The sequence below is a fragment of the Penicillium manginii genome, assembly GCF_028828005.1.
Source record: "Penicillium manginii strain IBT 31320 chromosome Unknown utg000003l:1.0-959480.0:1.0-959601.0, whole genome shotgun sequence".
Classification (NCBI taxonomy): domain Eukaryota; kingdom Fungi; phylum Ascomycota; class Eurotiomycetes; order Eurotiales; family Aspergillaceae; genus Penicillium; species Penicillium manginii.
Window position 1 is genome coordinate 209,937 of NW_026643104.1, and position 25,650 is coordinate 235,586.

The 25,650-nt window shown below is 50.5% G+C and overlaps 7 protein-coding genes across 7 annotated transcripts; 3 read left to right on the forward strand and 4 right to left on the reverse strand.

The window, feature by feature from the left end:
- Positions 1 to 48: 48 nt before the first annotated feature.
- On the forward strand, positions 49 to 3,994 carry N7533_003435 (ankyrin repeat domain-containing protein; the record flags this gene model as incomplete). Its single annotated transcript, XM_057100085.1, has 4 exons — positions 49 to 458; positions 561 to 980; positions 1,029 to 1,592; positions 1,666 to 3,994. The coding sequence occupies 4 exons, from the start codon at positions 49 to 51 to the stop codon at positions 3,992 to 3,994; spliced, it is 3,723 nt and encodes a 1,240-aa protein (XP_056962773.1).
- Positions 3,995 to 4,091: 97 nt separating this feature from the next.
- N7533_003436 (PPIL4 family peptidylprolyl isomerase) lies at positions 4,092 to 5,624 on the reverse strand (the record flags this gene model as incomplete). The annotated part of the gene is made up of 3 exons (XM_057100086.1): positions 4,092 to 4,672; positions 4,727 to 5,427; positions 5,545 to 5,624. The coding sequence occupies 3 exons, from the start codon at positions 5,622 to 5,624 to the stop codon at positions 4,092 to 4,094; spliced, it is 1,362 nt and encodes a 453-aa protein (XP_056962774.1).
- A 3,641-nt stretch (positions 5,625 to 9,265) lies between these two features.
- Positions 9,266 to 10,912, forward strand: N7533_003437 (uncharacterized protein; the record flags this gene model as incomplete). Its single annotated transcript, XM_057100087.1, has 3 exons — positions 9,266 to 9,382; positions 9,442 to 9,549; positions 9,635 to 10,912. The coding sequence occupies 3 exons, from the start codon at positions 9,266 to 9,268 to the stop codon at positions 10,910 to 10,912; spliced, it is 1,503 nt and encodes a 500-aa protein (XP_056962775.1).
- A 3,497-nt stretch (positions 10,913 to 14,409) lies between these two features.
- Positions 14,410 to 15,235, reverse strand: N7533_003438 (40S ribosomal protein eS24; the record flags this gene model as incomplete). The annotated part of the gene is made up of 3 exons (XM_057100088.1): positions 14,410 to 14,486; positions 14,573 to 14,820; positions 15,159 to 15,235. The coding sequence occupies 3 exons, from the start codon at positions 15,233 to 15,235 to the stop codon at positions 14,410 to 14,412; spliced, it is 402 nt and encodes a 133-aa protein (XP_056962776.1).
- A 308-nt stretch (positions 15,236 to 15,543) lies between these two features.
- Positions 15,544 to 16,901, forward strand: N7533_003439 (protein-lysine N-methyltransferase; the record flags this gene model as incomplete). Its single annotated transcript, XM_057100089.1, has 4 exons — positions 15,544 to 15,774; positions 15,877 to 16,479; positions 16,577 to 16,712; positions 16,780 to 16,901. 4 exons carry the CDS (start codon positions 15,544 to 15,546, stop codon positions 16,899 to 16,901), a joined length of 1,092 nt encoding a protein of 363 aa, XP_056962777.1.
- A 534-nt stretch (positions 16,902 to 17,435) lies between these two features.
- Positions 17,436 to 20,328, reverse strand: N7533_003440 (uncharacterized protein; the record flags this gene model as incomplete). Its single annotated transcript, XM_057100090.1, has 2 exons — positions 17,436 to 19,631; positions 20,104 to 20,328. The coding sequence occupies 2 exons, from the start codon at positions 20,326 to 20,328 to the stop codon at positions 17,436 to 17,438; spliced, it is 2,421 nt and encodes an 806-aa protein (XP_056962778.1).
- A 2,057-nt stretch (positions 20,329 to 22,385) lies between these two features.
- On the reverse strand, positions 22,386 to 24,934 carry N7533_003441 (uncharacterized protein; the record flags this gene model as incomplete). Its single annotated transcript, XM_057100091.1, has 5 exons — positions 22,386 to 22,513; positions 22,628 to 23,173; positions 23,260 to 23,506; positions 23,594 to 24,050; positions 24,105 to 24,934. The coding sequence occupies 5 exons, from the start codon at positions 24,932 to 24,934 to the stop codon at positions 22,386 to 22,388; spliced, it is 2,208 nt and encodes a 735-aa protein (XP_056962779.1).
- Positions 24,935 to 25,650: the final 716 nt, after the last annotated feature.

A 25,650-nucleotide genomic window follows, 5' to 3' on the forward strand; every position in this document is an offset into this window, starting at 1 on the left:
CCCGTGAGAATGATTACTAGGTATACTAGTATCATATGGTAACATAAAATGGACCCCCTCTCCATATCCAGCGGCATCGCAGGCCTCGTCGGCCTAGGAATTCAAATCGGCCCCGCCATCCACGACTACATCGCGACTGCCAGAAAGGCCGAGCAAGACGTAAGCTGGTACGCCGACGAAGTCGACGCCCTGATAGAAGTCTGTGTGTGTCTGGACGACTTTCTCAAAGCGGACGCTGTGTCGCAGAGGAATCATTTTCGGACTACGGACTCGGTTCTCGGTCGGACGGTGACGTCTTGCGATGCGTCGTTGCAGAAATTGGGGTCTTTGCTTGCTGTTCCGGTTGAGTGGACGCAGAAGTTGAAATGGCCGTTTAAGAAGAAGAAGGTTGATGATATTATTCTCAGGTTGGGGAGGTATACGGCTTTGTTTCAGTTTTCTTTGACGGTTGAGGGGCTGTAAGTTCAAGTTCTTTCTGGTGTCCCCGCTTAGGGCTTTCTTGGATTGGATATAGATTGTGTTCTAAATATCGGCAGGACGGTCCTTTCTAATACACCGAGAGATGTCGAGGATCTTTTGAAATTACAGGTCGAGGCTTCGCAGAAGCTTCATGAGATTACGAAGGGTATTGATGCTCTCGCGGCTAATTCGGAGACATACCGCACCACGGCGGAGAACATGTCGTCTATGCTTGAGGGTATTCAGTCGTTGCAAGATGCCTCTGATCAGCTCTCTTCTATCCAGCGGGATGTGGGTAGTATCAAGAGACAGCTTACTGATACCTATGATATGGAGATCCTCGAGTGGTTGTCACCCGAGCAAGGACGTGGACGACACTCCGAAGTACGCTCAAGAAGAACGCCAGGAACGGGGAAGTGGCTGGCGGATACGTCGAGCTTCCAGAACTGGCTTGATAAAGAGTCTTTACAGAAAATTCTCTGGCTGGTTGGTGATCCGGGATGTGGGAAGTCGACTTTACTGTATGTACACGTACAACCCCAGCGCGAAGGCGTGCTAATTCCCACTAGATCTTTCGTCGTGGATGTTTTGAAAGAGTCACATGTCGGAGATGAGAGCGCCATTGCATACTACTACTGCGACTACAGGGTTCAAGATACAAATCCACTTGGTGCTGCCCTCGGGTCGCTCCTTCGCCTACTACTCGAACGCAAGAAGATCATCCCGCCAATGCTGCGCGATACATATGAGAAATCGCGACACGAAGGAAGAAAACCATTTCCCTCAGAGCTGAAGGAGATTCTCTTCTCTGCCACGGCATTATTTGAAGACTGTTTCATCCTTATTGATGCTATGGATGAATTCAGTATCTCGGACACAACACATCTGCCCCAGTTCATCATCACATTGGACGAACTGGCTGCATCTGGCGCTAATATTTTAGTAACGAGTCGAGCGCCGCCAAGTCCGCCGCTGAAGAGCGAGCATACTGTCGAAACAATTCATGCAAATGAGGCTGATATTAGCAGTTATGTTGCTCACGCTCTCCATACGGATGATTCCTTGCTCGATATCCTTGATAAATCTTTGGAGAGAGATATTAGTCAAACGGTGGTGGAGCAGGCAAAGGGGATGTAAGTGGCTATCCTGATCTGATGTGATCTGATCAAATCTACAAAGTGAATATTTACATTTAACATTGTCAAGGTTCCTCCTCGCGGTACTCCACCTCCAAAACATCCGCGGCCAAGTAACCCGGTCCGGCGTCCGCAAAGCCCTAAAATCACTCAGCGGCGGTCTAAGCGACGCCTACAAAAAGACCTTCGAATGCATCCAGCACCAATCCCAAGCACGGCAAAAACTCGCTTTCGACTCGCTCATGTGGGTGTCAGCTTCCCACCGCCCCCTGAAAAGCCTTGAGCTCCAACACGCACTGGCAACACAACCGGACGACAAACAATGGGATCCAGAAAATATCCCATCCCTTCGGCTAATCATCAGAAGCTGCTGCGGTCTTTTGGCAGTAGACGATCTCGATAGTTCGGAATCTGATGTGCGATTGGTACATAATACTCTGCACCACTATCTGTATACATGCGAGCCGGAATGGGCGAGGAGAGCGAATCAGCTCATTACCCAGACCAGCCTGACGTATCTGCGTTTCGCATCAGAGAGCGAAAACATCAGAGACACAAGTGGCTGCGAAAACAGCCCCAAGAGCAGAAAGCGAGCACCTAGATTAATTCTCACGCCCTTTGTTCGCAATAACTGGGGCCACCACGCTAAATGCCTGCCTGCATCCACATACGAAAAAGCAGCCTTAAACCTCCTCTCAAACCGCGAGAGATTGGCCGTGCTATACCCGAAAAGCCCACGGATAACCGGCCTGCAAATAGCAGCTATGTTCGGCTTAACGACCATCCTAACAACTCTGCTCTCGCAAATGCCCAAACCGGGAGTCGACAGATCGCAAGACTCGTCCACAAGCACGGCCCTCTACAAAGCCTGCAAACACAATCATCTAGACTGTGCTTCATTGCTCCTGAAATTCGGCACGAAGCCTGATCCCAGAACGCCGACTATCACACCGCTGTACACCTGCGTAAGCAACAAGAATCTCGCGCTGGCGACTCTTCTCCTTGATGCGGGCGCTGATCCAGATATGCACTGCGCGGACGGGTGGACGGCGCTGCATAAGGCTGCTGATGATGGGAGTTTGGAGATTGTTAGGTTGCTTGTTGAGAGGGGGAGTTCTTTGCGTCGGGCTTCTGCGCGTGGATTGACGGCTTTGCATCGGGCTGCGGGGCGAGGTCATGTTGATGTTGTTGAGTGTTTGCTTGGACATGGGGCGAGGGTTAGTTATACGACTTCGGATGCGTGGACGCCGCTTCATGGGGCTGCTTCTGCGGGGAGGACGGAGGTTGTTTCATTCTTGATTGAGTACCATGAGAGGAATTCTGGCTTTGGTAGTGGAAGTCGGGCTGGCGGTGATTTTGAGGGAATGCGGAAATTGGCAGATGCGGCTGGTGGTGTGAATTTTCGGACGAGGAAGGGATGGACGCCGCTTCATCTTGCTTGTCAGGGGGCGTATGTTGATACGGTTGAGGCGTTGCTTTCTGCTGGTGCGAGTTTGGATGTTGCGGATGAGGAGGGGGATTTGCCGTTGCATATTGCAGCGAGGGAAGGGAATGCGGGGATTTTGGAGGTTCTTTTGAGGAAGGTGGAAGGGAGAGATAGACAATTGGAGTGTATGAATTTGAAAGGGTGGACGCCGTTGCAGGAGGCGCAGTTGAGTGGGATTTATGAAGCGGAGCAGATGCTTTGGGGGTTGAGTGGGTTGAATCTGGAGAGTATTCGTGTTGATTCTGATTCTGATTCTGGTCTTTATACTTCTGATGCTGCTGTTCGAGCGGAAGAGTTGGTCAAGGCGATTCGAGTGGATGATGTTGAGGCTGTTTCTGGGATATTGGGACTTTCTGGTGGCCAAGAGGAAGATGGAGAGCCGGTGCTCGAGAATCTGGCGTTGGAGGCGAGGAATCAAGGAGGTCGCTCGCCGCTTCAACAAGCTCTTCTTTTTGGTTCGTTGAAGGTCGCGAGAATGCTTCTGGCTTCTGGAGCGAGTGTTCATGCGAGATCGGATCCGGGGCAGTGGTCTGCGATCCATTATGCCGCGTTGTCGGGGAGTTCTGGCGCCGTGGAACTGTGCTTGTCGAATGGAGCAGATGTGCATGACCAGACTCAACAGAAACAGACACCCTTGCATCATGCTTGTCGACGTGGTGCAGAGGACACGGTCAGGTTATTGTTGGATCGTCATGCACGGGCGGATGCTGTAGATGATCGCGGTTGGAAGCCAGTGCAGGTTGCTGCTTCTGCTGGCCATGAACGAGTTGTCCGGTTGCTACTGAAAGATGGAGAGAAGGACAAAACTGCAAGACTCATGAATATAGAATCGATCCAGGCGTGTGCAGCACAGGGAGGACATCATGGGCTGGTGGAGCTGACTCGGAAATGGAGATATTCTTGGTTGACATAGTCATCTCAGGAACATTTTTGTGATTTAGATGGGGAATTAGGATCATTAGACTAATGTACATGGACATGGTATATATTTTGTTCTGCATTTACTATGCTCATCGTCGTCGGTCGTACCGATCATCTCGGCGTCGGTCATCTCGACGATCCCGATCACGTCGCGAGTCTCGGCGTGGACTGCGGCTGTTTGATCGCCGACGGTATCGATCGCGGCTGCGGTCTCGTTCTCGTCGAGGGCTGCGGTCACGGTCGTTACGACGAGGGGGCTCAGTAGGTTTGAATGCCTGCTTGGAAGCCTGGTCTTTATTTTTGCGGGATTTGTCGAAAAGCATGTTGTACGACTCGTCATCCTCAAATGAAGGGGCATCGTCCGTTTCACGGTACTGGCGTTTCTGTTCAAGGTCATCAACACCACCGAAGCCACCGCGGTGGCGGCGCTTGGTGACAGTAGCGTTGCGCCAACTCTCTGACAGCTTGGAGACACTTTGGGAGAAATCGACATGTATGCGGTGGTCGTCGATAAGAACACCCTGCATCTTGAAGTAGGCCTGCTCACAGTCCTTTTGGTTATCGAACTCGATAAATGCATATTGCAGACTGTCGCCGGTGCGCTTATCGCGAATCACTTCGCATGATAGGATTGTACCAAAGCGACTAAAGATCAGGTTGAGATCCTCATCTAGAGTTTCGATTAGCCGCACCATTCCCGCTATAAAGATACAACATGACATACCTTGTGTGACAGGATTCAGTTTGCAGACGAAGAGAATATTCTCCGGCGGTTTGACATCGGCAAATGGCAGATCACCTACCATCTCCAAAGTCAATGCCTGCGCGCGAGCTTCGCGCTCGCGGCGCAAATTCTCCATAGCCTCCTCGTCCATATTATCGTCGAGCTCCTCATCATCCGCAATGCGCACCGTAGCCAGTTGGGCCTTGGATGGAACCGGACTCTCTGGTGGCTCAACCAACCCAATGGGATCCGCGTAGGGGTCATCAAGCACGACGGTATGGCGAATTCGAATATCCTTCAATGGACGTTGACGCTCATCCACAAATGACTCGTTAATCTTCTCCAGCACGTCGAAACCCTCGACGACCTTTCCAAAAATAGCCGCTTTCCCATCCAGATGGTCCTGATTATCGCCCAGAGTGATGAGGAACTGGCTAGCCGCCAGTCTCTGGTCAGGGTCGTTCTTGGCTGCAGCCGTTGCCATGCTCACCGTACCGCGTTCGGTGTGCTTGAGCTTCGGCGGCAGGTCGATTGGAAAGGTTCTCTTCGACGGGCCGTCCAGCACACCCCAAATGGAAGAACCGCCATCGCTTTCGGGGGCGCCAGGGCCGAGTGGATCGCCGGTTTGGAGGGTGAAGCCTTTCTGAACGGTATGGATTGGAGAGAAGTTGTAATATTTGAGCTTGCAAAGCTTAAGGAAGCTATCAAAAAGGGAATCACAGTCTTAGCATTTGAATTCAGATCAAAGCACAGCAGCACAAGTGACAAGGGGGAGTCGCAAGCTAAGGCTGGTTCTGCAGGAAAGCTTGGGCACTCACTTTTCACAGGCCTTGGGCGACTCGTCAACTAGTAGGTCAATGACGATATCGCCCAAGGAGGTTTCCAGGAGAGCACTCATGGGATAAGCCCGATTGGTTGAGAGGAGGTGTGGTGCGAGTATCAGAAGCAGAAGCAGAAGCAGATGAAGCGGAGAGGGAGGAAGTTGCAGAGGCAAGTCGCGCAGCGCAGATCAAACCGGAGCTCGGGCCGCAGTCACCGCGGGGGAAAACCCCCAGCCAAGCTTGTTTTGATCTTCCCTTTCCATTTTCCTTTCCTTCTCCCTTCTAGTTTCTCCTCCTCCTCAGTCCAATCAAATCTTTAGTTTCTTTGCTTTTTGGACCCCCATCGTGCTGGGTATTCGGGGGGGATTTTGATCAACATAATGCCGTGAAGCTCTCTCCGGATGATGGGCCCGGGTGCATGTGCGACATTACCTTGTCAATCGAGCGGCATATCTTCCGGCTGGTCCCTGTTGGACAGTCCGAATTTACTCCTCCGATTAAGATGCAGATCATATTAAGGAGCTTTATCGTGTTTGTCCTAATACACCGGCTCTGTGGCTGCATCGGCAGTCCTGGCTAGAAGGGTCGATCCAGAATTTCCCTCTCTCTCTCCCTACTTCTCTCTCTTCCGGAAAAAGAAAAGAAAAGGAAGAAAGCGCAAGGAAAATCATGGTCCATCCATGTTTTGCCGGAGTTTGTGCCGCTCGAATCTCCCCGTGTTTATTATGCCTCAGACGGGGACTGAGATCACGATGACACTCCCCCTCCCGTCCATCCTCGGCCAATATGGGTATACAGTACTACTGGGCCTCAGCGTATTGGCATCCACATCTTCTTTCCCGGTGACTGGTTTCACCGCAGAAACCCCCAATCCAAAAAAAAGAAGAAAAAAAAACGGGCGGGGAGAAACGGGCGGTCTCCTGCAGCGGGCTCTAGCGGCGCCGTCATGGCGACAGCTGTCACCGGGGAATGGTTCTACATACACATGGCATCCTGAAGGAGATCGCCTATCGAGGTTATCAACTTCTTAAAACCACGCTACCTCAGCCCCCAAGCCTCCGATCGCCTTGATCCTGGTCAAGAGTCTAACTCTGGCCTATGGATTGAGACCAAGAGAGGCAGGAAGTGCAGGGGGGGTTCACAAGAGGAGCAGGAGGATTGAGGGCAGGAAACCCCTTCGTTGTGCAAGATGAAGGGCTGGCCTCAATTCCAATGAGCGTTCCTGGCGATTCGTGAACAGTCAGCTGGCCTGCCCCCCCCCTCCCCCAATTTCATCTTTCTTTGTTTTCATTACGTCCTTTTTTATGTGAATTTTATTTTTTTTTACCCTTTTCTATTTATGCCCCATGTCGTGCATCGTCAGACCTAGAGACTGCGTGGTTGAAACTCGACCCAATCCCATGAACGTTAGAGATTTGGTTCTTTCAAAGATGGTTTGGGTACAGAGTACGGAGTACTCCGTCTAAACCTTCGTCTCGTGGGGACTCCGTTTGAGGGAGTGGAATCTTTACTTCCCAACATGGGGTTAGAATGCAGGGCCTCAGAGATCTAGATCCAAATCCGGATCCAGTTTCAGATCCATCTACACATATCTCCAGTAAACGCCCCCGCCTACTCTCATCCATGTGTAGCAAGAATTGGATCTGTATATCACGGGACATTCCGCATTCTACCTACTTCTTTGAGACTCAGACATGAACCTCAGAATCCATCCGTTGATGTTTTGTTTTGTTTTGTTGTGTGTTCTGTCCCCATCAGCTTCCAGGCTCTTTGAGACCTATCCTTCTGTCTCAATTTATGGTTCGCCCCTTTTTGCTTTTTTCCCGGATTTCCATTTTGATCTAGCTGCGCCCCGGAAGCGCTAAGATTCCCTCCCATGTCGTCGATCAACCTCTCGACCACCGATCCTTGCCGACACAACTCATTCCAAGGTTCGAGAGACGCCGTTGCGGGGCTTGCCAAGATTGAGATATGCGCTTGTTTGTGCCCGTCGATCAAATTGACAGGTGTCAACTCTTTCTTTTCTTTTTCTTTTCCATTCCATTTCCTTCCTCGCATTGATCTCCCTATCCACTCCTATAAGCTCACATATCATTCAGGCATTTGTCGTGTTCGTGGTCTGAGACAGTACAGAGCTCAAAGAAAGAAACAAGACACAGAGAACCAGAGAAACAGAAAGACACAAGAAGGCCTTTCTGGGTCGGTCTGGCGTGGTCTTGTGGTAGAAACCCCAAAGACCCCCCCCCGGTCCTTTCTTTTCCAGCCATCTCAACTGGGGAAGGTGGCTATTGCCTGAACTCAACGTCCCGAGCCGAGCTCGGAGTGTTTTAGCGCCCTGGGTTTGATTCATCTATGGAAATGCTTTGACTTTGACGACCAGGGGCCTCAAATTCAACGCTACTTTCAACACTATTTGCAGCACTATCTCTCGAACTAACCATATGTTGTTAGGTGCATCAAACCCCGGTCAGACCGGGCGCAGCACCCACGCCAATCAGCTTTTAGACCAAGCCAACTGGGGGACAGCAAACATTCTCTCACCATCGATCATTCCACCCGGAAGCATTTCCGGATCGACACCAGGATCATCTTTGCAAACGTAGGCGGCGGTCTGCCGTGCCTAGTTACCAGCCGATTGAGTCAACTAGGACGTCGCTCCACATGTTCGCAGGGACCCTCCAAACAAAGTCAGGGACCTCCACAAGCGCCTAAAATGAACAACGACCAAACCATGATGAAAGGCGAAAAAAAAGGAGTTCATCCCCAATTGGCTGAAACATCTGGGCGGAACAGGCTCTAATCTCCCCGCCTGGACTTGTTCTCGTCATGGCCATCAGGTCATGTTCCGTGTGACGTTACTTTGTGAAACAAAGCCTGTTAAAACGCCGGGGGCGGTCTTGCTGGTCTTTCACCCTGGCAGAGAGAGAGAGATAGAGAGAGAAGAGAGAGACTGGAGGAATCTGGATTTCGATGCACCACGGAACTGTGCATATCATTTCCCCTGGGTACAACGAGTGTTAGAACAGAAATAATTAAAATAATAATATTGATTGAAACACACAAGAAGAAAAAAGAGCCCCAACTGGGAAAATCGCCATCGCGTTCATTATAGTACTTCCGGGGTTTGTACTGACAGTGTACGCCCAGGTCTAGGCCTCATGGCGCTCCCAGGACATAATCTAGGTAATTGCAGCCGTAGATGAAGGGGGGGTCAAGAAATGATCCAAAGCACAAGAAAGGGAAAAAAAAGGAACTGAAATTCAAAATAGGTAATAATACGAAAAGAAAAAAAAATCCAAAATCCAAATGACCCGGGGGTGTGTTTAGCCACTTTCTGTCCCCCCCCCCCCAAAATCCACATCTCATATAGAAACCAAAAAAGGACCAGGCAATCACACCGACCGCCGATTGTTACCAAAACCTGGGCTTAAAAATCTAGCCCTACATCTCCCAGACAAAAAAAAACGATCTTCCTTTTACTTATGTTTCTTGTTAACATGCCGACTTTCCTCTAATATCTTGCTATTCTTCCTTTTCGCTCTACGGATCTCGCACATAAGAATCTCGGAGCTTTACGTTTCAGTAGGTGCATATTTGAGCAAGCTATCGTTTGATTCTGTTACCGAGCTTTCATTGATATCTTCAGAAACGACAAATGGACTTCTTCTACTCCGAGAAGACTGGGTTCGAAACGGCTCGGCACGACTCTACTCTCTCCATGTCCCGAATACGAAGTATGAACCAGCACGAAGTGGCTGATCGATCCAACTATATCAGTCCAGCAGGAGACATGGATAGCAAGCGTAACCCTCAAAGGCGCCGAGTTCCAGTCGCAGTATGTCTTTATTTCCCTTTCTCGCTTTGATCGAAGCTCATTCTTCTGATACCGTTTAGTGTGGTCGATGCCGACGACGAAAAATCAAGTGCAGCGGGGATTCTGGTGATGGCCAGGGCTGCTCCAACTGCCGAAGTGCTGGAAATACAGACTGTCAGTTCTTACGAGTAGGTTTTTCTCCTCTATTCCTTCTTCGTAAGAGAAGAGTTATAGTGTCTGCCAGAAAGCAAAGCTAACTTGGATAAATTCTAGGTGAACTCCAGTGCCGTTCTTCCCAAGGGAACAGGATGGCCATACCCAAATGCAGGAGGAGTAGCGGCTTCTCCCAGAATGAGGGTGTATTCGCCTCATTTACCTGGCAAGTCGACGCTCCTTTCTATGGGCTCGCCGCAGACTCGTATGTCCGGGTTCCAGCGGACCTCGGATTTCGACCTAGGTACCGACGTGCAAGGATTTCCGCGGCCAGTAGGTCTCGATTCCATGCATTATGAGACTGAGCAAGGTAGCAGCTATAATCAGTCCCCAGCATACATTCTTCCCAACGGTCCCTCAGGGATGGTGGACTACGAAGCATCATCATGGAGCCCTAAAATCTGGGAACCTATGTTTAACGTCAACAGATCCGCTAATGGGGGTATCTATTCTGACACTGAAACAAACGGCTCAATGGCACAGTCTCCTTATAGCTACATGCTTCCAAGCCAAGGCATTCTTTCCCATGAAATTCCTCAAACGGCTGCTGCTGCCATGAATATGGTTTCCGTCTCAGAAGGTCCGGGGTCAGACCGAACACTGCCCACACCTACTATTCGGCCCCAGCAAGTCTCAGGCAATACGTCCTCCATAAAAGCTTTTCCAGAAGGCATGCCCGGGCTCTCCGTTCCGTCCGACTACAAAGGATCCTTCTGGAACCAAAGATGTACAGACCCAAACCAAAGAATCCATCACGTTCCCAGCAACGCATCTTTCCCCAGCAGTCCAACCCAATCTACAAAATGCAACAGCGATAACAGCAAGAACGCTGTCCCCGAGCTCGTCTTCTCCTATCTACCGCTCTCCTCCTCTACAACCGAGGTCTCTTCTCCATCTCTGTCATCTGCAGCTCCAGCATCCTCCACAACTAGCAGCAGCAATACCTCATATGCTGGACTCTCGATGGAAACAAGTCTCGACACTCCATCCCAAGACTACCGCACCCTGCCAAGTGATACACGCCTAGCACGTAGCTTTTCCCGGGATGAGAGCACCTCAAGCCAACGTCTCCTCGTCTTGTCAAACGAGTGCTCGCCAGATATCTACAGCTACAGCAGTACCGAGAAGAGCAGCAAAGCCCGACCCGATGAATCGGGATGTTCTGCAACTCTCATCAGCGGGCTGCCCTATACAAGAGTCCAATACGCCGACCCCCCAAACAACATGTTCCCCTGCGGTATGCTCCCGGATAATATACAAGAGTACAACCACCGTGGTGTAGTTGGGAACATGCACCGAACTCCTGTCTCGCCGCTAGGCAATCAAGGTGCTTACTAGAGGGTTCTTGTTTTTCTCCGTGGCAATTCTTCTCTGCTCGGATTCCAATTTCCGTGGTTGATGTGTTAGACAGGGAAGATGCTTGTTCGTGAGATACTTGCTAGCTTGAGCTTGTGCACGTGTCTCGGATGCACAGAACCGGCCGAAACGGAGTAAATCAAGGCTCCTCCTTTCCCCTCAATCTAGGCTCTTCTTCGAATTATACTTGGAGTCGATGGGGAAGGACTTGCTTTGACCGGTCGAGAGCCCGGCTGTTGGACGAGAGACTGGTACACTGCAGTTTTGGTACCTGTTTCTGTCACTTGTTATGACCGACCCTTTCTTTATTGTTGGACCTGTCTCTTGCATATGGCGGCTTATTTTGTCCCTGATCTTGTATTTATCGTTTGGTTTGGTTTTGTTGCGTTTGGTTGGGTCGGCTCGTGTTCTATTTTTTGTTTTATTTTTTTGTCTCCTTTTCCTCTTGTGTTTCTGTCTTTTTTGTCCTCCTGTTTTGGTTTGGCCTTTGTATTTTTGCTATGTTGTTTGCTTTATTTTCACTCTATTTCCACCCCTTTCATGTCTTACACTTTCTACTTCTTACTGCAACGACAGCCCAATTTTTGATCCCACTTAATACCCCCCGTCCTGCGAGCCTGTGATTTCCGTGGTGGTTGTCTATCTACAACATAATTTTATTTCCCTCTCTCTGTCTTTGCTTTCTACTTCTAGCTTTGTATATGTGGTCTTATCTCAAGTCTGTCCTTGATCAATTCGAACCAACTCATACCATTTTGGACAGCCCTCTTATCGCATTATATCGAGCCTGTTTTCGGGTACATACGCTCGGCCAGAACCATGTGTCGCTGCAATACCGACTTCAATCCAAGGATATGCCGGACAAGAAACCTTGCAAAGAAAGAAAAGAAAATTAAGCTTGATCTTGTGGTCACTGTCACTCACCGTACCTGCAGTGCGGCGTGCTCTCGTGCCTCGTGTTTCCCCGCCATACAAAATACAACTTTTCACCTTCGACCAATGACCCGAATCGGCAATTCTCTCTTCCTAGATTCGGTATGTGCTAGCTAGACCGCTGACAATTCAGAGAAACCAAGTAACTGGGCCGGGTATCTATTTCTGATTGACTTTTTCCTGTCTTGGTGGGTATCATAATCATTATCCAAGGATTTTCCGTTGGCGCTTTATTGGTGCGGACGGGGATAGGAAATCTTGTGTGATTCTTCTTCTTTCTCCTTCCATCAGTGCAGTTCCCGAGATGCCCGAGAATCCCGAGCAAAAAATAATAATAATAATAAAAAATGAAAAGGAAAAAAACAAGACAAGGGCCATGTGAGAGAGTTGTTTTGCGTTGGACAGCAGGAAGACAGATCCATACCCGCGGGGAAAACTCATTTTTATCCGCTGAGTTTCGTGGAGGCTTACTATTATTATTGTTTCTCTAGCATCTCTTCTTCCTTGCACTCAGGGGTTGTTTTTGGTAAGTTGAAGTATTTGAGATTGATTTTGTCATGCGGTTTTTATTTTCCTCTCTCTTCTTTTTGGATCATTTACTTACTTACATTTTGCCTTGCCTTGCCTTTTATGCTCCTTGTCTCGTGAGCGATTTGTGCTCTCGAGTCATCCATTATCCATCTAATAATAAATTAATACAAGCTAATTAATCCAATCGTTCTTTATGCTGAATCACTTTTGATTATGCGTAGATATGCTGGGTGGACTTTCTGCGTACCAGCGTAACTGTCCCTGATGGCGCTATATACTTGAGAGATACTTTGATCCCATGTACCCATGTAACGTACCATGAGATGTACACTACCTAGTAATCCGGGGAGCAAGATACCAGCGACCCGAAAGACGGAAATGAACACACCAGGGCCAACGAATTGCCAACGAATTGCCTCCGAATTACCAGTAACCCAGCTGCAACCGAGGTCGTGTACAGTCACCACCCTTGAACAAATTAATTTACAAGCCCTGGAGCCTATCTCGATCAAGCCAGCCCAGCACAAACTATAATACAACCCCAATATAACACACTCATTCCAGTCCTTCAGTTCGAAATCTGGCACGAGTAGACGAAGAGGACGCTGGCTCCCCCACCACTCCTTCCACGAGCTGGCTGTGTAATCCTGCACAACACGACCCCACGCAGAGAATAATTTGGAATCATTAGCATAGACCCTGCATTAGGTAACCTTTCTCTGTTTCTCTGCTGAAATATGTACCAGCACGAGCGCATTCGGGGGGCTAGTAAGAGTACAAAGAGCCGCCTGGGCTTGGGATTAATTTGTAAGAGGGCAAACAGGGTCGATATATTCCGCAACTGGTACTTAGGTACTCCCTGTCCTCCAGGGCCTCTGCTTGATTTCCCGATTGAAATGAGATCGTGATAGGAAAATGTTAGAGGGTTAATTGGTTGGATCGGAGTGCTGGATGTACTACGTACGTTAGTAAAGTTGTCAAACTATTCTGTCTTTCAAGTTGTTTTAGACCTGGATGACTGTCAGATAGGTCGAGCGAGCATCATAGTCAATATCCATGGATAGCGCCAGTAGACCGGCCCATGCCGGCTACGTTCCAGTACTGATTCAAGTCAGTGTTCGACGGCAGATGTGAAGCTGTGTACAAACCGGTCAACTGCATCATTGTCTCTCGCTGGCTTTTCGGACAGCGGATTGCCGGTAGCTACCTGGGTACCTAAATATGTATACGGTGGAGTTTACTTCAATTTGAGTTGAGGGTGTGCCTGGGTGGGCTGTACGACACGATAAGAGTTTGATCCCTTCTGATCCCGTCTTGATTTTCTCTTTCTAGAATGCGCCGAGATGGGAACCCTAGACATAATGCTAGTAACTGGGGAGTCGAGGTCCAGGCCCACCCCGGATTCTAGGTGGGACTGAGGCATTGAAAGAGGTTAGGGTTGGAAGACTAGCCAACGCATATCTGGATAGTACGGAGTAATAACATAGCCAGATTGTGTAGTCCACTAATATCCTAGGATTACCAGTACTGGCGAAGCAAAGGAATGACTACGACTACAACCTACAATACGAGAACGAGGGAATCGATGAACAGAAACAAAATATGTAATTCATCCGGGACGAAGCCCGTTCTCATATCCCTCGCTGTTTTGATTCGAACCCGATTATCCAGACCACATAGAACAAAACAACACTGACGCCTTTCTTCTTTTGAAAAGGGGATCATCAGATCACCGACCCTCAGCAGCACAGCATCAGCCATCCCTGGGGCGCCGGCAACAGGGGTAAAGAGTTCCACATCCATTCGGAGACGGCAAACGACTTGTAAATTTTTTGGGAGAAAGCTAAATGCAAATGCCGAGAGCCATCTCCGTTTGACACACCGACCACGTCCTATCGCTTATCCCAGTTTTAGGAAAAAACCGAAACAGGCGGGACTCCCAAACCACCAGGCCACCAAACGTATCCATCGCGCCATGAAAATCCATGATTGTGAAGTTATGCGGTGTGAGACATTTAGTCCTTGCTCTTCTTGGGGCCCTTGGTCTTGGCGGTACCGCGGAACTTCTTGGAGCGGTTCTTCCGTTGCTTGCCTGTGGGGGAAAGGGAATGTTAGCATTGGGGGAATCGTGAGCGGAAGGGGAGATTGGCGGTGGGAGGGTGGAGATGGAAGACGTACGCTGCTGGCGGGAAGCCTTCTCGACCTTGGTGGCGGCACCAATGCGGACCAGACGGTAGGCGGGCTCGAACTTCTTCAGGGCCTCCTGGGAGTCGTAGACCAGGGCGAAGCCGGTGCTCTTACCACCACCGTACTGGGTGCGGAAACCGAAGACGGAGACCTGGTCCTTGTTGGACTTGTACAGGTCGGCCAGCTTCTCGCGGAGCTCGTCCTTGGAGACGTTGGGACGGTTGGGGTGGAGGACATCCCTAAGCAAGCACAAAAGTCAGTCGCGTAGTTCTGTGTGAAAAGTATTTCCAGGCGATGGATGGATGGATGGATGGGTGTTCGGATTCGGTGGTGCGATTCTCGATTTTCAATTCTCAAATTCTCGATGTTGGATGTTGGATTCTGGACTCTAGATGCCGTCGGATGTTCTTGTTTTCTCTTCAATCGTCCTGGTTGTATATATGTACGTGTGTTCTGATGTCGTGTGTGGTTGTGTCGCACCTCCCTTGTCCAATCTTGAATTTTTGAATCTCGAATCTCGAATCGTCCATGTTTCCTCCCACCATCGCAGAAGGGGAGTAAAGAAGGGAATTCTTACACGACCATCTGCTTGCGAGCCAGCAGAGGGTTGCGGATGAACTTGCGAGTCCGCAGTGTGACGGGAGAATCGGCCATTTTGTCGGTGGTGAAGGTGATGCTGGAGAGAGAGAGGGACGCGGTGGGTGGATAGGCGCTGTTAATTCAATTTGCCCTGTGTGTGCTCGGCTAGGGCTTGTGCTAGCCATTTTGGGCCGTGACTAATGGGCTGTCTTAGTCATCGGATACATCAGTCACATGATGTCACACCGGGCTACCTTATGTAATCAGATGACCCTTATCGATAAGCAATCTAGGTACCGGCCCTAACCATAGAAACTCTAGCCTCGGAGATATTTCTGATTCTGCGGGGATAACTGTTGAAGCAGAAAGACATACACAGCATAATGTCGCACTTCATTCACACCCTCCGCAAGCAGTATTTCCAACTAGTCGACGTCCCGAAATTATCCATCCCTCCCAACAATGTCCTGATCCAACCCGCCGTACAAGAAGCCTTGTACGAGCAAATGTTCAACGAAGCCCTCACCCCACTACCACCACCAACCTACCGATCCCGAGTCCTAAAGCTTCTCCTCACACGCATGGAAGATGGAATCCTTAACCCAGAAGAAGACGTACGTCAGGCTTCCACCTACCCCCGAAAAGCGCATCGCACCCGATAAATAAGACTCGACTCGCACGTGCCGTCCAATCAATCCCATATCTAACTCTCGCAGGAAATCCTCGACCCATTAATGGAATCATGGGCAAACCTCCTAACAACACCCAAACCAAGCCCCCTAGACACAGTCCAACAAGTCTCCCAAATAAAATACACCGCCCCAACACTCGCTACAAGCTCCAACAGCACCAGCGAACGAACAGTAACAATCTCCGAATCCCGCGGCGTCCTCCTCTCAGCCGGAACAACGGGAAACAGAACCTGGGAGCCGGCACTACATTTAGGATCATTCCTCGCAACGCCCGCAGGCGAGTCTCTCGTCCGCGGCAAACGGACCATTGAACTCGGCGCCGGCACGGGCTTTCTCTCGCTATTCTGCGCGAAACATCTTGGTGCCAAGGCTGTTGTTGCGACGGATCGGGAGCCGTTTTTGATTGATAATATGCGTGCTTGTGTGCGCGTTAATGCCAGAGAGAATGAGAATGGGTGGGGGGATGGGGATGGCGGTGGGGGTGGAGATAAGAGTAGTATTCCAATGTATCCAGCTCTCTGGGACTGGGGTACGAAATTAAAGACTACAGAGGGAAAGGGAGAGCATCAGGGACAAGAGCAGGACTCTGTCTCTGATAGTTTTGATATTGCGCTCGGAGCGGATTTGGTACGTTTGCCCCCCCCTCTCTCTCTCTGCCACGAATGAAGGGGATGAGATGAATATGACCTGTCTGGTTACGATTTGCTACTGACAAGAATCCCAGATCTACGACGCAGACATAATCCCACCCCTCATATCGACAGTCCGTGATCTCTTCGAGAACTACCACATCGAGCAATTTATCATGGCTGCGATGCTGAGGAATGAGAAGACGTTCAAGACGTTCTTGGATACTTGCGGTAAGTTCAATTTTCAGCCTAGCCGCTGGCTGGGATAAGTGTACGGAGATGATTCTAATCGCTGCAGAAACGAATTCTTTTTCTGTTGAGACGCTGCCGTTTCAATCTGCGGTTGAAGAGGAGCAGACGGGGTTCTTTCATTCGACTAGTATTCCGATTCATACGTATCGGATTGTGCCTTGTCGATGAGAGGGGAGGGAGGGAGACGATATCTGAATATCAAGATCATTTTGCTCAGATTAGACATGGTAATTACTGATAGGACTGGTTGATGGATGCTTCAACAGATCAGGAAGAACATTGCAATGTATGAGTCTTAAGAAAATACCAAGGTAGAAGCTCAAGAGCGGAATATTGAGTATATCTTGGTTGGATATTGGTTTTTCATTGATGCTATACCAGCAGGACAACACAGGACAAGACACATGTCCAGCAATAGTATCTAATAAACGAATGTCTCGGGGTATCACGAAATATCTGCAACGCCAGCAAGCACTATTAAGGTCCGAAGGGGTAGATGGTAAAACCATGAGAAAGTTAATATAGAAATGAAATGATGGAACCGAAAACCGAAAACCGATGCAAGCCGTCCATGCGAGTGTGAGTTGTGGGGAAATGCAATGCAATGCGAGATAGATGTGTGTGATTGGGTATTGAGATCAAGGAGATTCATAAATAAGGAGTAGGAGGGAGTGTAGGAAAGCAGCCCCAGTCCTGGCCCACTCAGCCATCCTCAGCAAGACTCTCGCGAAGCAGATTTTCGTCAATGCCTTGTGGGTGAATTGAGATTGGGGCGCGGGGCGGTGGTCGGAAACCGAGTATTGGGCCTTTCTGATTCACGCCTGTGAATCGGAAGCGAAATTGGGGCGGAGAGTCGGGATTGGGATCTGGAGTCGCGGAGACGGAGTGAGTTGTATTATCGGGTGATGGTATTGGTTGGGAGGTCTCTGGTTGATGACTTGGTTGTAGTTGAGGTGGAGGTGGAGGTATAGCTTCAGACTCAGGCCCATGTCCAGCTCCAGGCCCGGGCCCGGGCCCGGGCTCGTTTGGACCTGTCGCTTCGTTCGCTCCGTGCTCATCACACTCCGCCGGGACAGGTGCTGTACCCCACTTCCCCAGAACCCAGCCTCCCATGCGCCGACCTAATGTGGTCTTCCGCGGGACCGGGGTGGTAGAACTGGTGCTGGCACTCTCTGCCGAAACTACCGACGCAGTTTCCGACGCCACGCCGTTACTAGCGGCCATGGAGGCGAGTAAAGATCGAGATGACATTTCCGGAGCCCTGGCGCGGTCGACCGTGATTATCGGGGCGGAAAGGACGGGTGGCGTGGAGACCAGCTCCACGCTAGGTGAGACGATGCGTTGTGGGATGCGCATGCCTGGATGCCAGGCGCCCATTCGGGAGTGGCGGGTTAAAGGGGTGTGGATGTCCATGCCGGCCACAGAAAGTAGACTGTCATGGGACGATGATTTGCGGAGTGAAGGTGAAGGCACTTGGATACCGAATGGATTGTCTGTGGGCTGGTCGCCAGGTACCTGTCGAGACCAAATTCCAGATGACGATGGTTCGGATTCTTCTGGGATGACAGGTTCTGCTAGATCCAAGTAGCCTGTTCGCTCATAATGCTCGCCATTGAAGACACCGGACGAAGCCTCAGGCAGTTCGGGAGAATCGAGGCCTGGTAATGGTCGGAATGGCATGTCGAGACCCTTGAGGGCTCGCGCCTGCATGAGAGGCGATGAAAACACAGTGCTGTCCGGGCTTGTAGGTTCGGAGAAATCTGTACCGCGATCAACACGGTCGAATATGGAGGATGTTCGGAACGCAGATTGCGGCGAGCTGGCCAACGAATCGGCGGGAGGTGATTGGTAGGACCAACGGCGAGAAGAAGGTGGTGGGATGGAGACGGAAGTCTGAGAAAGGATCGTATTCATAGATGAACCAGACGATTGAGAGCGATGGATAGATCGACGAGGTGAATTCGTTCCCACCGCCGAATGTAGAGGAACCGGGCTACCCAGGGAAGGACGCTTCTTCTTGAAGCGACGATTAACCGCGCCCTTGTCCTTCTTCGTCGACGGGGTGTGGTAATGGTGGTGAATATGAAACTCCTGCGAGACACGACGTTCCTTCGACTCCAGCTCCTCACACAGAGTCGGCGTGCGGGCCCCATCAGATTGCTCCTCACCTATGCCGGCCAGCGGCTGATGAAACAGAACTTGATCGCGGAGATTTTGGACCTCCTGGTTAGAACTATCTAACATCTCACGCAGCTCCATAATGCCAACCTGCAGATTCGCATTGTCCTGCAGGATATCCTTAACGAATCGCGAGACAACAGGAGTACCGGGGTTGCGGCCAATTTCGGACGCTGCAGCGGCCCCTTTCAAGCGACTGGCAGCATTATCCAGCTCGCGCTCAACATGTCGTTTCCGTTCCATGCGCTGAACAAGCTCCTCATGCCTCTCACGCTCCTCTCTCGCCTCAGCCTCGATGCGCTCAACCTGATCATTCAAATCACGCAGCGCACTCTCGGCATTCCTCCACCGCTGCACGGCAGATTTCTCATCCTCGTGCGCTGAATGAAGACTCTCCTGTAATCTGGACTGCTCAGTCTCGATGAGGACAAGCTGGGCCTCGAGCTCAGCCGCCCGCGACGCGGCAACAGTCAACCGGCGCAGTTCCGCCTGCGTACTTGCCAGCGTAAGCTCCAGCGACTCGACACGATCGTCCGACTCGGCAACGCTCTGGTTCAGACCCTCGAGCTGCTCGAGCAGACTTCGGTTCTCCTGGACGATACGCGCATTCTCGACCTGCACCTGGCGCTTCTCGCGCTCCAGCGCGTCGACACTATCGACTAAGCGCTGGCGATCCTCTTCCGCCTCGGCCATATAACTCTCATGGCGATGGAGAAGAGCCTGTAAAGAAAAAGTCAGCGACGTCAAGCCCAAGGAATCTGCATCTGCATTTTCATTCGCATTTGCAGAGTAATCATAAAAAGAAGTGGCCATGACGGACGCCAACGCAGTGGGTGAGGACAGAAGACCTCGGTAGGACAGATGCCATGGAAGGATGTGGATGTGGGTTTGGACTGGTAGAGGAATGCAAATGGAATGGAAAGAGGAATGGTCGCGAGATTGGATTGTTATGCGTTCCGTCATGAATCCCTTCGTTGAAGAAAAGGCGGGAAGGAATCTGATAAAAACACCCGAGCCCAAAAAGCAACGATCTGGAATTTGAAATTGATGCATCAAGCATGCAGCAGCCTCAGCCAGCCAGCCCAGCTGTGCCACGTCGATTGACCCACGACCCACCGCACATCACATTTGCGCCCGACAGACCAGGAACATGAAAATCAGAAAGAAAAGATTTGCCAGAAGCTGAACGTACCTGTCCTAAGCGCGCTGCCGTCGCGAGATCCTTCTCCAAACCTTCCAGAGCAAGAGAATTATGCTCTAACAGGGCGCAGTCTTGGCGCCCACAGCAACAACGCAGATTCGCCGGGGCATTTGAGTAAGTTGGAATGCCGGGGACTATCTCAGGCTGGGCAGTTGGGCCACAACTACCAGTGCCAACACTGTTGGTGCCAGTTGGGTTGTCGTTGGCGGAGGACATGGCGGAATGCGGAGAGGAATCCCTCATGAGAATGTGGAGCTGGAGCTGGCCCCCTCAGGTTGACGGGGGGGCGGATCATTCAACGGGATTGGTGAAATCAGCGCCGGTTGAGTAGGGCCGAGCTCAGCAAAAGGAATAGGAATAGGAACAGGAATAGGAACAGGAAAGAAGACGGCGAGGAGGCGGGTGCGGAGCGATGCAGTTGCAGGTGGATGGCGTCTTTGGGGTTGCACAGCGGAGAAGAGCTGATCTGATTGGCTGTACCTTGCTTAGTAAGGTAAAGTTGGAGATGTACAGCGAGGAACAGCTGGGCAAAAGATGAAGTTGGATGGAAGAGTATGGATTTCTAAAGAGTAGAAAAGAGTGATGTATCAAATTACGTGATATCACAAAATACTTTATTCCCAGGTATTTCGCCAGCCTCAAGGGTGATTGATATTCTTGCCACTAGACTTGGAATGAGCCCTGGAGTAGATGCCAGATGGTGGACCCTTGCATCGCTATGTACGGAGTACGGAGTATACGCAATAGGGATACTCTGTACATATGTGAGAGATCTAGTGGGGTGAATGTGAAATGGGAAAGGGGCTATCTTAGCTACCAAACCGGGACTGTTGTGCGACATGGATACTGGGGTGAAGATGCATCAGTTTCATCTGTGGAAATTAATGCCTGGGGGTTATTAGACTTACTAGGAGTATCGCAAAACCCCGATGATCGAGTCTACCCCAACTAGGAGTAATATACAACTACGACACCACTGGGGATGGATCGAAGTAAGTAGGGAGTATATATTTTACAGAGTAGACAAAATTGTAACATTAAGCTTCATGAATGTCCAGTATCCTTGTGCTCAAAAAATGGATACACCCGGCATATTCGATCTCACCTTCGCAGCACATTACTAAAAGAAGAATAATTTGCCTCTGTGGCCCAGTGGTTAAGGCGTCGCACTTGTAATGCGAAGATTCCTGTGTTCAAATCACAGCTGAGGCATTTCTTTTTGTGCTCCATCTTTTTTTTTCCCAGATTAGTCACCACTTCACTTTCCAAAGAGGTTTCAGATAGTCTATCGCAGGCAGAATCTTTCCGGTATCTATAAATCAATAAGGGGTGCCTGCACTTTCATCAGATTGACATTTACCGCATATATTGTAGAAACCCCATGTAAAACTTGAATTAAAGATGTGCGAAGTACTTCCATGATTGGAGGTCTATTGCACTGTTAAGCTTCACAAGATAAAGGTCATGCCATTCAGCATAGACTAACCACCTAACCGAATTCATCCACCTCTTGAAGAAAATAAATCAAAGATCGACCAGCCAGCTCCAAGTCGAGAAGCACATCACATCATTAGGGTAAACAAGCCACACACCGGAATCAAATACCCCCGAGTCACTTCCCTTCTCTTCTACTTACCTTGGCCAAATCATCATCAGAACTGAGCCAGCCTGCTCTAGATTCCAGCCCACAACGGAAAACACCAAAACATTCTCGAATGGGGTCCGCGTTCGGGTGAATGCGGAGGCGAGTGGCGTCTGTGGAAGAGGGAGGTATCTATCTCATCCATAGCGGATATTCCTTCACCAGCAGGGTGCATGGGATACCCAGGCCAGCCCGCAGAAGCCGCAATACATGTAGATGGGCAAGGTCCCTTGACTAAGGTCTCGACACGCCTTACGAAAAATTACGCGATAGAGCGGGATGAAATCCGAATAAATCATCTTCTCTCAGGTTTGGTATGGCACGACAAAGCAGAGAGAAGCAGAGAGTAGAATAAAAGATACTATAAACCCAAGTCTCGGGAAATTTCTTAAGTGAATTCAATTCGGTTCGAAAAGGATCACAGAAGAGATAAGGGGCAGGGAATGGTAAGGGAGGGAGAAAGAGAGGGGGGAAAAAAAGGAAGAACAGATGGAGAAAAACACCGAGCGCCTTTCGAAGCTTAAATTCGAGCTTAAGGAACTTGAAGCTCAAGGGGAGGAATAAATGGAATCGGTTCAGTCCGTACAAGTTCAAGCTGAGGGTTGGCTTGACTGGACCGGACCGGCTAAACTCATAGCAAAAGATCATTCCGAACATTGATGAACGCCCCAGCGCCGCCCTCGCTGATTTCATTGACTAGCACCTCGGTCTGCTGATAAAGCCTTTCAAGAGCTGCTTCGGAGTTTTTGCCTAGCGAGACTGGTTTGAAATGTATTAGCTGGGTAAAGAGAGAAGAAAGGCTACCCCCGGGAAATAGCATGGCGCGAAATATAAATTCGGTCACGTCGAGTAGAAAGAAAAGGGTAAACATACCAAGAATAGCCGAATTCAACTCTTCAGCAACAGCAACCCTCCCCTCAGGATCAAGGTAATGACCATGCGGCGACCCCTTCGGATCAGGATAACATACCAAAGAAAATACCTCATCAAGCATCTTCAGATCAAGCCCATCGTCGCCAGACTGATGATAATCAAGTCGTAACTGCTGCCCGTACTCCACAGCTTCGGTAAGAAGCTCATTAAATCGTTCGTTCATCTTAGGGCTTTCTTCCGTCTCCATCCCGTCGCCGTCGCCGTCTCCGTCCCAGCCTCCATCGTCAAGTTCCATCTCCTGGTCGAAGACGGCGTGCTCGTCTAAGCCCGGTGAGGCTGAGCGGCGCCGCTTGGATGCAGATGCAGATGTGGGGCTGGACGCTTGGAGCAGGAGCAGTTCTTGTGATTTGCGCATCATTTCTATAAATTTGCGGCAGCGGAGTTTGAAGTGGATTTGCGGGTGCTCTTTAAGGACGTCGGCGTAGTAAGCGTTTGTATGCTTTAGGGCTTTGTCAATGTCGCCGTCCAAGATTGCAGCGCGGATCTCTGGGATGTTGTTAGTATTTGCATTTGGATTTGGGTTGGCAAGGAGTGAAACGAATGGAGGATTTCCCCTCGAATTTTTAACTTACTATTCCGATGAACCGCATGATGATCTTCCTCCACCTCGTATTTCTTCAGCGGCGCACCGTGTCCGCTTTGCAAAGCCGCCGTTTCCGTGGCGACTTCTTGCGCAAATGCATGTGCCGTCTCGACATAGCCATCATGAGCCAAGAACTGAGCCACCAGCTCCTGCAAAAGCGATGATTCGTCGAGGGGCGGTTGGAGGGTATCCGTGCTTGTGAGGTTGATTTCAGCCTGGATTGATGCTCGCTCATGCTGGGAACGGGTTAGCTGTCCGCATGGATATGGATAGAAACATTCCAGCCTTCAAGGCTAGTCTCAACTAAAATCAGATAAACTCACCTTAACCATCCCATCAATATCAAAAACAAACGGCTCCTGTCCAAAATTCGTCTTCAAACAGACAGGCGGCTGCCGTTTCATCCCAACAGAAGGATATAGTTGAATCTCCGGTAACCCAGAGAACGCGGTGCCCAAAAAGACGCCATTCTTGGTGAAAAAGGCCGAGCGCGTGGAGAAATTCACGCCGCAGCCGACGGTGTCACCGACGCCATAGGTCGGCCCATAACTCCGGCCCTGGCCCTGCGATTCGCCGAAGAAGGACTTCCCGTCATCGCCGTGGTAGGCCCAGGACTCGGTTTCCCAGCCGGGCAGACGCTCGATCGAGGCCTTGGGACTTGAGAGGCCGATCGCTACCATCCTGCAACAAGAGCCGAGATCAGTACGGATTCCACTTGCGCCTGCTCCAGAGGCAGAGGAGGAGGAGGTGTTATTGTTATTGCTGCCGCTGCCGCTGCCGCTAGTGTTATGATTACTATTGTCTGCTGGCAGTGGCAGCATCGTTCGGACATACCCTTCCTTCGGCTTCGACTCGATCTTGATCTCGAAGTAGTAGATGCCGCATTGCGGGGGCATGGGGTTGTCGGCTCGTAGGGCGGCGGCTTCGTGCTCGTTTGTCTTGTGCTGGGGTCCGGCTGTGTAGCGGACTTCAAGCCCGTCGCTGGAGATCTCGAGGATGTCGTGGCGGTCGTCGACGCCCCACTGCGTTGGTAGGGGCATCGGGGTATCGGTTGCTGATGTGGGGGGGGGTTCCTTCTCGATGATATCATATGTCATCCCGCGGTGCGAGGGCGCCATCCGAGGGAGGTGGACATTGCTGGAAGATGCGGAGAGGGGTTGTTGCGGGTTGTTGTTCGAGGTGGAGGTTGTGATAGCTGAGGCCTCACGCTGTTGAGCTAGGAGCTTTGCTCGGTGGGCGGCGTCGAGGCGGGAGATGTAGCGGGAGTCACGGAGGTAGGAGGGGGTGAAGAAGGGAGGGGAGGCATCAGGAGGGAGGGAGAAGGAGTGTGGGAAGTCTGCTGGTCGCAGGCTGGCATATTTGCGGGAGAAGGTGGGCAGAGCGTCTGAGGACGTCATGTTCCTCCAAGCGGAGTTCATGTGCATGTCGGCATCCAGGCCGGATAGTGGCCGATAGGGACGGCCGTCGTGGTGAGAGGATGTGACGGATGGGTAAGAGGATAAGTTGGGATCGTGGATGAGGTTGGTTAAGGAGCCTGAGATTGGAGGAGAGATAGCGGTGCCCGACAGGACGGAGGCGTAGGAAGAGCGGCGTGGTGGGCCGGAGGTGGAGTAGGAGGTGCCGTATGTTGGAGCTCCACGAGCTCCACCAGGAATATCGGTCATTAGGATCTCGTGCTGTTCGCAGTCACACCCTTCCCCCCGGTTATTCAAATGACGCTCAGGATCCTCCAGTACAGTTTAACATTCGCGCCTGTTTCGTGGACTGAGGGGTCTCTGCTGACGTTGCGTGACAAGCGGGTCATCTGGTGACCGGAAGCAGCGCCGGATAACGCTTGAACGCGGACGAGAGCAACCTTTAGGAAAGTCGTATTGTGTAAGAGAGTGGGACCGGTCGGAAACGAGTTCCTTTTCTATGGGAATCCAAAAAACAAGAGGATAGTGAAGATGTAGTCCAAGACTGCGGGGAAAGGCCCGGCTAAGAAGAAAACGGAGGTTTGCGATTGCGACAGTCACGAGGACCCCTCTCCGATCTAGGCGTTTTGTAAACTGTTGTGTATTCCAAGGTTGTTTCGAGGGTAATTGGGCAGGAGATGGATGGGAGATAAATGTTGGATCAGATTTATATTCGAATTTAGAGAGAAAGTGTTCCAGGGTTTCTTTGACAAAGGCAGGGCGGACACATACCTACCTAGCCTAAGTAAATAGATATACCTACGAGGTACAAAGGTAGTTACTACTGATCTACTCCGACTACTCCGACACGCGATGCATGGTATAATCCATGGATATTGTTGACAATCAAATTTTGGAGAAAGACAATAAGAAATACTAATAATAAAAGGGTAATCCTTCACCTTTCCCATCAAACACCGAGTCTC